The sequence below is a fragment of the Vombatus ursinus genome, unplaced genomic scaffold (genome assembly GCF_900497805.2).
Source record: "Vombatus ursinus unplaced genomic scaffold, bare-nosed wombat genome assembly UNPS02015175.1, whole genome shotgun sequence".
Classification (NCBI taxonomy): domain Eukaryota; kingdom Metazoa; phylum Chordata; class Mammalia; order Diprotodontia; family Vombatidae; genus Vombatus; species Vombatus ursinus.
In genome coordinates, this window is record NW_020954953.1 from 23,518,333 (window position 1) to 23,534,267 (window position 15,935).

General features: G+C 37.4%; 1 protein-coding gene across 6 annotated transcripts in view; it reads left to right on the forward strand.

Annotated features, from left to right (window-relative positions):
* The window catches only part of LOC114031465 (mitogen-activated protein kinase kinase kinase 4), a 135,306-nt gene that overhangs the window by 81,971 nt on the left and 37,400 nt on the right, over nucleotides 1–15,935 (forward strand). For all 6 annotated transcript variants that reach the window (XM_027846537.1, XM_027846541.1, XM_027846542.1 and 3 more), the window contains 6 exons: nucleotides 1,508–1,665; nucleotides 2,308–2,424; nucleotides 3,328–3,427; nucleotides 3,539–3,622; nucleotides 9,744–10,010; nucleotides 12,348–12,497. In XM_027846537.1, coding sequence (XP_027702338.1) covers nucleotides 1,508–1,665; nucleotides 2,308–2,424; nucleotides 3,328–3,427; nucleotides 3,539–3,622; nucleotides 9,744–10,010; nucleotides 12,348–12,497 — 876 coding nt within the window. The remainder of the gene's footprint in view (nucleotides 1–1,507; nucleotides 1,666–2,307; nucleotides 2,425–3,327; nucleotides 3,428–3,538; nucleotides 3,623–9,743; nucleotides 10,011–12,347; nucleotides 12,498–15,935) is intronic.

Below are 15,935 nucleotides of genomic sequence, written 5' to 3' on the forward strand. Positions count from 1 at the left end.
ACACTGGTGTTGCAGACTTGGGTGACTAGGAGTATGGAAATTGTGCCATCGATAGTAATAGTGAAAAACAAAAGAGAAGGTTCAGGGGAAAAATAATGAGTTCTATTTTGGACATGTTGAATTTGAGATTTCTAATGAGTATACATTATTCCACACTACGGCTAAGGAAGGAGACTAGGTTCGGGAAGTCAAATTCTGAGTGATTGAAATACCAATGAATGTCTCAGAGAATAGACAATTAAACCTACCTCTTCTATCGTAACAGAGAGGTAAAGGAATATAGACTAGAATATTGCATGTGTTTTCAGATATTTAAAAGATTATATGTTTTTGTTTAATTTTCTTTTTTTTGCCACAAAATGTTCATGTGAGGCTCTTTGTGAAATTACATGCAGGAGGCATCACTAAAGTTTATTTTAGAAGCGAAAACAGAAGGATGCCTTTAGAGTATTGTTTGCAAAAGTCTGAGTCTTCAGTTTTCAAACCTTCATTAAGTATGCCCTGCATATAACTATTGATAATGTTATAAAATTTTTCAGAGATTGGAATATATGTCGGTCGGGGGTGTGTGTGTGTGTGTGTGTGTGTGTGTGTGTGTGTGTGTGTGAGATAGTTATTGATATTTTCCAGTTGACCTTTTCTATATAATGATGATTTATATACTACGACAATGACGACTACTACTGCTATGGATTTCCCCCCTAATTCTCAGATTCTTGAGATTTGCTCAATCTTTAGTAATTATCTTCTTTGGATTCTGGCAGGGGTTGGCAGTAAGCAGGTTGTGATAAATGATGTCTTTTATTTCATTTTTGTTTTTATATCCCCAGTACCTAGCAAAGAAGCTGGCACATTGTAGATATTTAATAAATGTTTGTTGAATGTAGTTGATTTGAATTTCTTATTTGTTCATTATTGTTCTTTATTTGTTTATGATTCATCCACACAAGTGAATTTGATCAGCGATTACAGGTTTAACCTTTTGGTTTTGACAATTAAAATTTTCCATTAAATGTGGTTAAGAATTTATTCTAGTTAAGAAGGCAGTGAAGTATGTAGTATATTTTAGGTTTCCATCAGATAGGATATAAAGTTTTTCCTAAGTTCTTTTAACTGTTTTTCATGCAAAACTAACTTAAATGAATTGTGCACATCTGTGTCTTCTTACATGGGATGCTAACACAATTTAACTTTTAGAGGATTCATTGTAATCATTATAAATGTCAGTTATTGCATTGTGCTAAATACATAGTACAATGATACTTTCAAGAGCATATTGAGGTGTATAAAGAGTTATTTTTTTTCCCTAGTACTAAATGGCTTAAGACTTGAATTTTTGTTGTTGTCATTATCCTGTCTTTTTTAATTTTAATTTTTTTTTTTTTGGTGTTCTCCCTCATTAACTTTTACTTGTTACTGTCAGTGTTTCTGCCTACTTTTAATTTGAAGTTTTTATACTTACTTAGTTGAAAGCTTATACATTTCTCTTTTATGTTTATATTTAAAGGTATATTTTGATTACATGAGAAGTTGGATCAAAATGTTGCAGCAGTTACCTCAAGCATCTCATAGTTTAAAAAATCTATTAGAAGAAGAATGGAATTTCACCAAAGAAATAACTCATTATATAAGAGGAGGAGAAGCACAGGCTGGAAAATTGTTTTGGTAGGATTTACTATTGTTTTGCATGTAACCTTCTTACTAGCTTTCTTAATCTTACAATATCAATTTGGTTTAAAGTGCTTGTTTTCTACAATGTTTCAGATTTTAGTTCAGTTGAAATCATTATTGTTGAGGCCAGTTCCCTAAACTGGAAGGCTCATGGAAACCAGAGAAATTGGCCTACATAGGTTTACACAGATGTGGAATAGTTGACCAAAATGAAACAGCTCTTTAGGTCCTTGTCTTCCTCCTGTTTTACATGGGAAGTGGAGGCTTAAGATGACAGTATAACCTGAGATATCTGTACTCTGTTTCCAGTATCTTAAGAAATGACTCTCGTTAAAGCTTCTGCTTAGAAATGAATACTTCTCTTTGCACTGTAGCTTTATAAAAGTGTTGAATAAGTAGAGAAGACTGTGAGAGAGTCTGATGGTGGACTTTATTCCTTTTCTACCAGAGAAACACTTGTTACCCTGGCAAAAGGGAGAATTGAGCATGGTTCTTAGTAACCTTTGTCCCTAAACTGCATTTCAGTATTGAACTCAATGTTTATGGGGAAGTTAATGTTTTTGTAGGGATTGGCAAATAAGTAAAGGTAATTTTTCTCCTTAGTTTTATTTCTTTTTTTCTATTATGTTCTTTCAGTGACATTGCAGGAATGCTGTTGAAATCTACTGGAGGATTTTTAGATTGTGGCCTGCAGGAAAGCTGTGCTGAGTTCTGGACTAGTGCTGATGATAGCACTGCTTCAGATGAAATCAGGTCAAGCTGCTGTCTTAACTGTCTTCTTTTTTCAGCTTATTCCCTATTTTGTGTCTCCTTCATGAACATGAAATCTGTTAAACATACTAATTGAGTTAGAATTAACATGAGATAAATTACAATTGTAAATAAACTTTATATTTTCTAGCATTTTATAGTTTTCCAAGATTTTCCATTTATGTAGAAGCTAAAAGTTATTACCATCTCATATACTACCTATGTGACTTAATTTCCCTGGGCCTTAGTTCCCTCATCTGTAAAAATGAGGGGATTGGGCTAAGTGATTTCTGATATCCTTTCCAGCTCTAGATTCCTGGTCCTAGGACCCTCAAGGAGGTATTATATGGTTTGGTTTGGTTTTTGTTCTCATGTTTTATTGTTTATGGTTTGAGGAGACATTTTATTTATTAGTGAACTGGGAGTGTATTAATTGAAAGTAGAGATGTTTTAGTTTAAAGATACACTTACAAAAGAATAGGACTGAAAGGTTAAAGATAAATAGAACTAATTCTGCTTACATATTTTCCTAAGGGAAGAGAAAAGACTGTTGCCTTCTAAAATGTGAAAAAAGCTTTTGGTCTTTTGATTCTCAATATTTATAGGTGGACTGGAGTTAAATAAAGGTCCCATGTGGTTCCTAAAACTTTCAGAGATATGATCTTAAACAAAAGTAAATTTAGAAGGTAATGGTTTTCACTGATGTTTACTAACTTGTGTGAGAAAATACAGTTTTTAAAAAAAGAAAACAATAAGCAAGTTTCATAATGTATCTGTTATTTTACTGCTTTTTACGAGCAGTCTAAATTTATTTTGATGAAAGTAGCATTTGTTTGTGTGTATATATATTTTATTCTCTGGCACATATATTAATTCATAGTAACAGGATTTCAATCAACTTTACAGGAGATCTGTTATAGAGACCAGCAGAGCCCTGAAGGAGCTCTTTCATGAAGCTAGAGAAAGGGCTTCCAAAGCACTTGGCTTTGCTAAAATGTTAAGAAAGGTGAGCTGATGATGGTAATCTAGTTTGGTTTTCATTATTTATATTTTTGTGTGTCTTTAAAGAAAGCATTCAACTCAGTAAAAGTAATTTTCTTTTTAACTGTGACTCTAGGATCTGGAAATAGCAGCAGAATTCATAGTCTCAGCACCAGTGCAAGACCTTCTGGATATGCTGAAATCAAAACACTATGTTAAGGTAAAATTATTTAAAATAGCATCAGTGAAATGTAGACATCACATTGTATTCTGAGAAGTGTCAAACTCAGGTAAGTGCAGCCTGCAAAACTCCTAAGTGCTTCAAACCAAATTAAAATGTAATTGGAATTGTTTAACAAAATAAATATAAATGCAGTACAACATATGTAATGTTAACTTGTGGTTTTCTAAGTCAATACGTGGCCACAGGAATCTGTTCCTATTTGAGTTTGACATAACTAATCTAACAGATGATCATTTATATACAGATCTTGTTTTAAATATGTTAAAATATATTCTCACTTCAAGAACAAGAGAAGTCTTAGTAAATAAATCCAGACATGCCAGAACAAAATAAAACTTAACAAGACCAAACATCTCTCTAGAAGAAATGCAGGATGCTGAATTTAGGGTCAGAAGACCTATGTTCAGATTATACTTCTACCATTTACTTTTTGAAGGTGGACAGTTCATTTAAGCTCTCTGAGTCTCAGTTGTTTGATCTGTAGAATTAAAAGATTGGACTAGATGACCTGTCTCTAAGTTGCCCTTACACCGCTAAATCTATGATCTATGGTCTTTTATATCAGTCACATCTTTCAGAGGGAATCATAGATAGATAGATGATATATAGAGATATATGAGAGAGAGAGGGAGAGAGAGAGAGAGGAGTGTAATCCTGACTCAACTTGCTCTGGGAAGACGATCACTTTTCAGATGTTTGTGAAGAAAGAGAATATATCTGATTCATAGAGATATTATTAGCATAGTTCTCTACACGGTGTTTGTTTTCCTGCCAGAAGCTTTCAGCAAATGTTGATGTGTGAAATCTATGCTCTTCCTTGGGAGGAAGGTTGAAGGTTTTACAGAACATCTCTCTAAGGCACCATCTGTATCAGGACAGCATCATGGATGTACTCTTTCCATTTATACCTGGGTGCATGCATACCTATTCTCATTTCTTCTTTTTCTCTACTAATTGTCAAAACACAGGTTAACTCACAGATAACGTAATGCTAAACAATTAAAAGGCAAAAACCCCCAAACCCACAATTTATTTTCACTTAGGTGGTTTCTTGATATTTCTTTCGTTATTCAGATGTGATTATGGACTTTACGTTTACAAACATAAGTTATACTGTTTTTCAGAGGAACTGTTCTCCTTTAGTGTTTTAATTATCTTTGTATAAATTGCTTAGTAAAGTACCTGGCACATAACGGACCCTGTAGAGATGTTTATTCCTTTTGTTTTTTGTATCACCTTGATTTCTGAATATATCCTTCCCCCTTCCCCTATCTAGTCAACTACTCTTGGTAACAAGGATTTAAGAAGAAAGAAAAAAAATAGTCAATCAAAACTAATCAGCGCATTAACCATGTATGACAGTATATTTATTAGCTGTTCCGAACTTCCATCCCTCCACTTCTACGGTGAAGGGAGGAAGATTCATTTTCTCAATTCTTGGAGAGGGTTAAGGAGACAAACTTGGTCATTCTTTGAGGTTTGGAGACTGGCTGAAACTATCCAGGAAGGGGCCAGGAATGCTGATTGAACAAGTGAAGGGGACAAAGAGCTTGCCCCTTGGGGTTGTCTGTAGTGCCTTTTCCTCACCCAGTCATTTGCATGAGAAAATGGAAGAGACACAGGATTTGAATATTTGAGAACTCCAAACTCCAAGCTGTTTGGTAATCGTTGGGTGCATAACCATTAATAGGTTGATAGTCTAGTCTTAAAATTACTGGGGGAAAAACGAATAATCTGCATAAATTATAGCAAGGTCTCTTAAGAAAGGACCAAAGGCCCCAGACCAGGAAGAGGAATCCAAAGAAAAGACAGAGCTTGAAGGTATCCTGTAGCTGGGAGGATCTTAGTCTTGGTTAAGAAGAAACTTGGGGCTGAAAATCTCAAGAGGCCTCAGTATCCAACTGTCAGGCTGGGACAGACTTGCTTGCTTTCCTGGCTGCTTGTTCCTGGTGTACAGCCAATTGAAGGAGGCTACTCCCACTTGTGTTGGGGGAGGACATAAACTGTCTCTTCTCAGAAACAGTGTGGCTCAATTTTAGGAGATCTGGGCTTGCTCCAAGCAAGCCCTCGTTGCACTCTGAAGGAACAAGATAGGAGTACCTGAGGTGGGCTTTTTGTTGGTGTCCAAGGAATGGTATCTACCTGTCTTTTAGTTCTAAAAGATCTGGAAAAAGGCAGTGGACCTTAAAAAGCAAGCTAGTACTTGTTCTTCCCTTGACAAGAGAGTTGAAGGATTTTATGTGCATCAGAAGCTGTGGATTGTATATGCAGTAAAATAACATTTAAGCATGGGGAAAAAAGGGGAGTCTAGGCCCAACTGTATCAGTGTGATGATATCATTAGGAGACATCACTGATCCTAAGGCATCAAAGGCATGAGTCATCCTTCCATGCCCTGACTACATGTATTACCTACATGTCTTAATCCTCCCCCTCCCCCCACAACATTGGGGTATGTAAGTATCAGGGAAGACTAGCACCTCTGGTGTGAGGGCTGCTTATCCACTCTTGGTGTCCACCTGCCACCCCACTCTCACCTGTGGTTCCAAGAACCTGTAGCACCCCAGTTAACCCACTCGAGTAGAAATAGCATTTTTGTTGGTGCTGTTGTTCAGTCGTTTCAGTTTTGTCAGTCTTGTCCATGGCAGAATGGGAAATACGCAGGATTTGAAGTCAGGGCGTCTAGAGATCAAATCCCAACAGTGCTCATTATTACTTGGGTGATTTTTGGTTCTGTTTCCTCATCTATAAAATAAATATGTTGGATCATGTGACCTGTAAGGGCTTTTCCAGCTCTAAATCTGTGATTCTGTGGTTGTATATTAATAATAATAATAGCAACTAACATTTGCATAGCACTTTCTGTGTGCCAGATACTATGCTAAATACTTTACGGATATCATTTTATTTGATCCTCACAATAGCCCTGGGAGGTAGGTGATATTATTTTCAATATTGTAAAGATGAGGAAACTGAGGCAGACAGGTTAAGTGACTAGGCCAGGATCACATAGGAAGTGTCTGAGGTCAAATCTGAACTCAGGCTTTTCTGACTCAGACTCTTCCCTCCCCCTTGTTCCACCTGACTGTCCCTTCTGTGGAAGGGGTGGCAGAGTCATGTTTTCCTTTGTCAGCCTCAGCTCCTGGGCTTTACCAGCCCTGGCAGATGTTCTTCAAAGACTGTACCATACTTATTTACTATTTCCTGCCTTTCTCTACAGGTCTTTTTAAAAATACAGCAAACTACCTTTCTTAAAGTTCTTTGCCACCAACATTTCCCCTTTTTATTTGTCTTAATACTGTTTTAAAGTAATTTTTAAAAATTCATTGAACAAACAGTTATTGCTGTTATGTGTAAAGCATTGTGCTAATTTAGACACTGAAGACATCTTATTATGTAAATGCTTTACAATCCTTAAAGCTCTATAAATGCTAGCCGTTATTAATTCTTCAGTGTGTCGTGTAAAATTTATTAGCACACTTAGATTTGAGTACTGTGTAAGCTCAGGGAGTTATGTAATAATAGTATTTGAAATGAAACCGTTGTATTCATGATAATAAAGTATTTCCAACATTGTAGTTTTATTTTCCCTTTTTGGTATCTTTGTCTTTATGGTTACTGTGAAAATTATAATTAAATCCAGTTAGCTCTTGATTAGCCTATAAGATGATTGCATGGTTTATGTAAACTCCACCTTTTTTCTCTTAGTCTGCTTTGCACTTTTAACTTTTGATTATTCCACTCTGCAATAGTCTATAGAAGAGAATCGCACATCTCTGTCTGTTACATAGTCATTGAGTGCCTTACATGTCATACATACAACACTATTTGCTGAATGAACAATATATATCTTTTCAAGAGAGATTATTAGTTAAAATAAAGTTTGGGGATCATCTGTAAATTTCACTTGGCTATACTTCATCAGTCTCTGATCAAAGTACATCATTGGAGAATTAGGAAGATAAAAATTGGTGCTAGCTTATGTTTCAAAAAGAAAATCATGCACCTATGCATATGATACTCAAATTACTACTGAGCTGAGCCTGCATTTGTGCTTAGCCCAAAAGGACAGATATACTAGCACTTCATTTAGATAAGTGAGGATGGAATTAAATACTGTCTTATATTTATAGGCAAAATTAGAAGAAATTATGGGCAGTATACAGAATTAAATTTATGTAGTAAAACCTTGGCTATTCAGAACCCTTGGGCGTCTGAGTAGTTGTGGTTAGCCAAGTTTTCTAGAGTTGTAATGGATTCTGTCGTCATCTTTGGCTGGCATCAGCATGTCTGTTCTTTGCTGTTAATCCTCTGTGTTGTGGTGCCTTTTCTTCTCTACTTTTCTTTATTCTTGTCTCTTCTGTCTCCTTTCATTCTCCCCCCCCCCCCCCTTGTGCTTCTTAGTTTTAGGAGGGGAAAGGTCAGCCTTTTTGTAGACGCCTCTGTTCAGTCAGGGAGTTTCCTTTCCTTCCACATGTTGCAGCTGACCTGACATAACAGAGTAGTTACAATGCTCAGGGCTGCATTTCTTCTTGGCATATGTATTTTTTGCTGGGTATTTAGAAGCATCTTCCCCACCAGAGAGGTTCTGAGGTTATTGATCTGATGACTTCTAAATCCAGAGTCATTTCTATAAGTGTCATATTTCTAAAAATGGCCCTTTCCAGAAGGCTGAGGTTTTATTGTCCTTAAAACAGAAGAGCTATAAAAGTCATACAAATGCTTAAAAGACCAGTCTATTAATAAACACATCCACCTTGAAAACTGAAAGGTTGTTCATAAGGAAGAGGAGGTAGGTAGGTAAAGTGTTACTGTTAGGGAATGAAGGCAAATCAAAAGCACATGTGTGGATGTTTATTTGTGTACACTTAAACATATGTGCATGTATTTATTACATGTAATCAAAATGTGTTTACCCAGGAGAAATCTGTATAGAGAATGATGTGCTATATAAAGTCTTGACATTACAATTCTAAAATTCACTAATTTAAGGTTATGTCTAATTAAATGGTACTTGCTTCTTTAAAGAACTGAGTCAGCAAAAATGTTTTTGTGTTTGTACACACACACATATAACTTACGTGAGATGATGAAATTTCTGTGGTATTACTTTGCTTTGTACTTAATAGTTTGCTCAGTACCTTATTACCTTACCAGTGGTAAACTTAAATGTAGTGGTTTAAAGTCTTTCTTGTGCTGATAAATGTTTAACTCTTTTTAAAAAAAAAACAAAAAAAAAACATGTAGGTAGGACACACTTTATATTTACTCTGTATTATTAACATTTTGTCCATCACTTTCTTAAGTTGAGCCAATCAACAGAACAATAAATCAAGCCCTAATTTGTAGCACTTGCCAGTTTCTGAAATGTAAATTGTGCTCACTGTAAATTTAACAATAGCAACTGGCTCCAGCTCAACCCTGGGTAGAGTTATTATGTTCTGTACTTGGGGAGTGGTCATTTTCATTATGACTAGCTTCATTATATATTTCATTAAAACAATACCTTGATGTAAATACTAAAAAGAGTTTTGTTGCTGCTACAGAAAGCAAACTTGATATTATCACAAAAAATTCTAAAAATATGTACAGTTAAATATATGGGTAAAGCTAATTAATTTTACATTACATTGACTACCTTCTTTTAGCCTTTTATGTGCATAGTAGTTATTAATGTGATTTAAATTTCAGCATACTTTGGTTTTATAACGGCATCATTTTAAATTTTGTCTGTTAATGACATTTTATCATTGGTAGTCAGGTAGTAAACAGTTATTACATATAATTATTACATGCGCAATTTGTACTTTATTGTGACAAAATTTTTAAAGCCTTTAATGAAGAATGATTTGAATTACAGACCTTGGAATATGAACTATGTTCCGAATACCTGTATCTCAGAAAACAAGGCAACTCAGAAGCTATTAGAATTATTCTCCTAAGGAATATTTTCCCTAATAGTTATCCTTAGGAGGACTCTTTGGAGACATTTTTTATTTAAAGCTAATCTGTTTTCATTTGCAATATATATTCCTGCAAACTGGGTACTATATACATTGTGTTTCTTTATTGAACATTCAAATTCATTTGCTTTCCAGGTACAAATTCCTGGATTGGAAAATTTGCAAGTATTTGTTCCACATACCCTTGCTGGGGAGAAATGTGTTATTTTGCAACTGCTAAATGCAGCTGCAGGAAAGGACTGTTCGAAAGATTCAGATGATGTGTTAATTGACGCTTACTTACTCATGACCAAGCATGGTGATCGAGATCATGACTTAGATGACCACTGGAACACGTGGGAAGGGCCACCTGTCAAAATAGTGCCTCAGGTGGAAACAGTTGACACACTTAGAAGTATGCAGGTATGACAATCTTCAGTGTGTAATTTCTGAAAATATATCTTGATTTTTTGTTGTGCAAAATTGTAGTGTATATGACAGGGAGTAATGTGAGATTAAGTGCAAACAGAGGTGGGTTGGAGTCAAATTTGGGGGGTGGGGCTTGATGATTAGACTAATTGGTTCATATTTCATTTAATAGCCAGTGGGAAATTAGTCACAGTTTCTGAAAGGGAGTTATGCAGTCAGATAATGCACTGGAATAAATACTTTGGCAGGAGTATGAAAGATCAATTATTGAAGGATAAGAGTAGAAGCAGGGAAAACAGTAAGGTAGCTGTTGCTATAATTTAAGCAAGATCTAATAAAACTTGAACTAAGATGGTATTAATAGAAATGGAAAAGAAAGGATGAAAGCAAGAGATGTTTGTGACATAGAATTGACAAGCTTATTGAATGTAGGAAAGGGGAAAGAGTCAAAGATGACACGTGGGTTTCAAGTCTGGGTAACTGGGAGTCTAGCTATACCATCCAAAGAAATGGGAAATTAGGAAAGGAGACTGGTTTTGGAGTAAAGTCAGGAATTCCGCTTTGGGCTTCTTTAATTTGAGGATTTGGTTTAACATAAAGATAAAAATCTGTAGCGGGCTATTGGAGACTTAGAAAATTCACTGAGAAGCATGCTGTGCAGAGGTCAGAGGTAAAGAAAAAAGATCTAGAAGCAATCTATATAGAAGGCATGGGGCATGAATTGCCATTAGGTGAGTACTGAGAGGGAAGAGGATTGAAAGCAGTCTTATGGGGAATGATCTGGCTTAGGAAGTAGAAGAAAGAAGAATAAATAGGGAAGTAGACTGAGAATGGTAAAGAAAGACAAGAGTACTAGGAATGAACAGTGACATAAAAGCCAGGGTAGTGGAGGGTTATATTCAACTATGCTACACATAGCACAGAGGTCAAGGAAATAAAAAACCGAGAAGAAGGCAGTGATCTGGTCATTAGAAGGTTAGAGATTTAAATAGATGGTTGATAATGGAAGGATATTGAGGAAAATAATAGATGGTAAGGAAGTAGAGGTAATGAGTTTAAGCTATTTTTAGAATTTTGGTAATTAAGGAAAAGAGAGGGGGATGATAGCTTGACAGAATCGCAAAGTCAAACAGGATTTTTTGTTTTGGTTTGGCTTTTTGAAGGAAGTTGGAGTATTTTTTTTTTTTTTAAGGTTAGGGAAGGACTGAACTGGGTATGTTTACTGATTAAAGGGAAGGAACTAATAGAGATTGAAGATTCCACTAGAAGAGTGGCCATCTTTGGTGTGTGGCTGAGGTGGGGTGGAGGAGCTGGTTGAGGTACTGAGTGGTTAACATGTTTGATGGAGAGTCAGTATGTGTTTTGAAGTCCCCTAGTATGAGGACAGGAGTTGGGAAAGAGAGAAAAATTTTGAGCCATGTACCAAACGTTAAAGCAGGAAGGAGAGCGACTTGGAGGTCTGTAGACAACATCTACCAGGTCATTTATCTATGCTCAGCAGTTTATCTCTGACTTTCCCTTGGATTTGCCCCTTGGAATGGGAACTTTGGGTTGTGTTGAAGAGCCTAAAGACTTTTATTTGTGATTATCAATTGCATTGTGGGTGTATTCGTGAGAAAAGAAATTAATTTATTAATTACGTCTAGATAGAATGTGTGTAAGTTGGACTGATATCTAGGAAATTGGAATAGTTAGAAATTATTGAAGAAGCACCATGATGTAGTGGAAAAACACTTGACTTGATATCCAGAGACTGGGTTAGAATCCTACCTCTGGTATTTATTGACTTTATTTTGGTCAGTTCACTTAATCTAAATATCAGTTTCCTTATCTATAAAATAAGATTCATACGGTAGGTATGAATGGGTTTCAACATATAACCAATAAGGAACTCTGAAGAAGAATACCAAGAAAAAGTTATCAAGGAATTGTATCATAGGAAGATGAGATGGACTGTGAGAGTGAGGGATAACAAGACAGCTGTGGTACCCTTGTGATGTCAGGAGAAAATAATGGGGTGGATTCTCCATGTCACATGTGTGGGAGCATATGGACAAGAGTCTCACAGGATAGGCAGGCATAGATAGATTGCAATCTGTTTCCTTGGAGAGGATGTAAAAGTCCATGAGATCATAGATCCATTCACATATTACTTACCTTGCAGTGTTATGAGGAAAATACTTTGTAACCATCGTAATTTAGTTCATTAACTTATTTAAATGTACACATGTTGTTTTCTTTCCTCTGGTAGTAATGGTTTGCCCTGGAATTTTGGAAGTGGGAAATGTGTCAATGTCTTCTCGTGTACTAAATTTGATTTTATATTCCTAGGTTGAAAATCTACTCTTAGTAGTCATGCAGTCTGCCCATCTTGTGAGCCAGAGAAAAGCTTTCCAGCAGTCCATTGAAGGACTTGTGACTTTGCACCAAGAACAAACCTCTAGTCAGCCTGTCATCGCCAGAGCTTTGCAGCAGCTAAAGGTGCTTGCACCTTTCTCTTGTCTGACATCCCTGATTCTTGAAATGTTATGGGAGAGCTGGTATGGTTTAGAACAGGGGTGGGGGACCTTTGCAGCCCTTTGACCAAATCCAAACCTCACAGAACAGATCCCCTTAATAAAAGGATTTGGATTCACATGGCCTCAAGGCTGCAGGTTCTCCACCTCTGGTTTAGAGATTTGTAGTACCAATGAATGAATGAATTCATGAATTAAAAAAAAAATTATCAAGTATTAACTTTATGCCAAGCACTGGGAGATATAAGATTATGAGACAGTTCCTATCTTTAAGGAGTGTGTACTCTTATCAGAAGAGACTAAAGGAGTGAGGGTTAGGGAAAGGTTTTTTTGGAAGCAATAGTGTTCAAGGGCAAGAGGTGGAAAGTGGGGGCTGAGGGAAACAAATGGGGGACTGTGCATGACAAATAGCATGGCAGAAAAAATGATGGTGCAGTGTGGTGCTCAGAACCACCTGGATATGGCCATCTGTCAGTCAAGAACCTTGATTTTTTTTTCTGTGGGTCTCTCACCAAATTTTTACCATTTGTGTATACATATAGTATAAAAATGCAAAAGATGAAACAAAATTCCTATTCTCAAGGAGCCTTACGTTACCATAGAATTATACAATTTTAGTTGTGTAAGAAACCTTAGAAATTATTTAGTACATCCTCATTTACAGGTGTGGAACCTAACACCCAAAAAGGTTAAATTGATTGCCTGATGTTACACAACACAGCTAGTCAGTCAGCTAGCACTTACTAACTAGAGGCACTATACTAAGCACTGGGGATACAAAGAAAGGGAAAAACAACTAAACAAAAAGCCCAGTCCCTGCACTCGAGCAGTGCACAGTGTAATGGAAGTGCCGACAGACAAGGTCGAGACAGGATAAATTGGGACTTGTCACAGTGTAATCGCTCTAAGATTCGGTAGGACTGGGAAAGGCTCCTTGTAGAAGGCAGAGAGACTTGAAGGAAGCCAGGAGGTGGAGACGGGGAGGGAAAGGGATGCCAGGGAGGGGAGGACAGCCAGTGACACAGAGTCAGAGTCTCCAGAGTCAGGAGATGGCATGTCCTGTGTGAGGAGGCCAGTGACACAGGAATTAATGTGGAATTAGAGGATGCTGGGGTGACTGCAAAACAGACTCTGGCCAGCTCTGGATGACCAGAGACTCTGGGTGCCAGCATCACCGTGGGTGGCACAAGCAGAGCAGGCCTTGACAGTCAGACTGGGCAAGAAGCCAAGTCTCCCAGTCTAAAATACTCAACGGTACACTAATATATAATGTTTACTGGAGGAGCAACAAAATCATTGCCTCGATGGTCTTTTATTCATTGCTTTAACCACTTTTTGTGTTTTATATACACACACACACACAGAATATCTAAATATTGACACCCCTTGGTTTGAAAGGTGAGAAGTCAAGTAATGTCCCTAAAATACTGAACTCCAAAGTCATAGTCCTAGGTTCAGCTGTGTGACTGTGGATGGGACACCCAGCCTCTCTGAGCTTCTATTTCTTCATCTGCAGAATGGGGATAATATTACTTCTAGTACCTACCCCACAGGGATGTTATGTGACTCCAGTGAGAACATGTTCAGTAAAAGCACTGCGTCCACTACAGTGGTAAACAAATGTCACTCGTTGTTATTGGTATGTGTGAAGTTCCTTAAAGAGGAAAAAGAAGGTTCTGGATAGGTGGATGGAAACCCTACCTCAAACCCTAGGGACAGCTGGACGAAGGATGCTGAAACTGTGGGGTTGGGAGGACCACAACAGCATCCCCTTGTCTGCTAGTTTCTTTTCTAGTGAAACCCAAGGGCTTATTGCTACGAATTTTCCTTTCCATAAGAAATCAGTCTCACTCTGGGAGTGGCCTTCTGTCGGCCCCTGCCTTTTCCCCCTTTTATTACTTCCACTGCCCTGCACCTGTATCCACCTGTGTCCTTACCAGTCCGGCCATATCCCTGCCACCACCCTCAATAAACTCCCTGTTACCTCCAGGGTCAAGTGTAAAATGTAGTCTGTCATTTACAGTCTCTCACACCCTTGTGCCATAATGTCCTTTCAGTTTTCTTAGGCCTTATGGCCCTCCATTTACTTTATCATGCAGCAGCACCTGCCTTCTTGCTATGTCCCTTTTCACCGGCTGTTTCTGTTCCCCATGCCTGGTGACCTCATTTCTCACCTCTGCCTCCCAGCTTCCCTGGCTTCTTCCCTGACTCAGCTCAAATCCCACCTTTGGCAGGAGGTGTTTCTCACGCTCTTTGTACCTGTGACCCCTTCTTGGCGTCTGAGGTCACCTTGCATCTGCCCTCAATTCATATTAAAACAGTAATAATGATAGCTAATACTAATATAGTACTTAAAAGTTTGTAAAGTACTTTTATAAATAGTCCCTCATTTTATCTTTACAATACCTGGGAGGTAGGTGCTGTTATTCTCCCCATTTTACAGTTGAAGAAACTGAGGAAGATAGCTTTTTAGTAACTTGCCCAGGGTCATCTAGCTCTAGTAAATGTCTGAGGCCGGATTTGAACTCAAGTCCTAACTCCTGGACCATATATACTTTGTCTTCTATCTACCTAAATGTTTGCATGTTGTCACCTCCATTAGAATGTGAGCTCTTTGAGGGGAGGGCCTTTTTTTTTTGTTTGTTTTGTTTTTTCTTTTTATCTCCAGCACTTAGCACATAGTATGCCATTAATATAAACTTGTTGACTGGCCAATTGACTGATCAGGATAGCTTTGGATGAACTTGCTTCTCCTCAGAATTTAGATTCCTAAATTTTCATTGTTAAGAGATGGAGGAGACCTTAGAGATAGTCTTGTCCAGCCCCCTCCTCTTAACAGATTTATTTGTGTGTTTATTTGTTTGCTTGTTTTTTATTTATTTATTCACTATTTATCTATCTATCTATCTGTCTGTCTATCTATCTATCTATCTATCTATCTATCTATCTATCTATGTATTTATTTAGCAAGGCAGTTGGGGTTAAGTGACTTGCCCAGGGTCACACAGCTAGTGAGTGTTATGTGTCTGAGATCAGATTTGAACTCAGGTCCTCCTGACTCCAGGGCTGGTGTTCTATCTACTTCGCCACCTAGCTGCCCCTTTTTAATTTTTATTTATTTATTTATGCTCTTACAGATTTAAACAAAAACAATAAAAAACAAACAAACAAACAAACTCTGAGGTCCAGAATGCTGATTGGTAATGTCCAATGTCACATTAGAAGCAGCTAGATGACTTGGTGGATAATGCTGTAGCCCTGGAGTCGGGGAGACCTGAGTTTGACCTCAGACAAATTAACTGTTCTACGAGGCAAGTCCCTTAAGGGCAGTCTACCTCAGTTTGCTTAACTGTGAAATGGGAATAATAGTGCCTACCTTATAGGGTTGTTGTGAGGCTCAAAT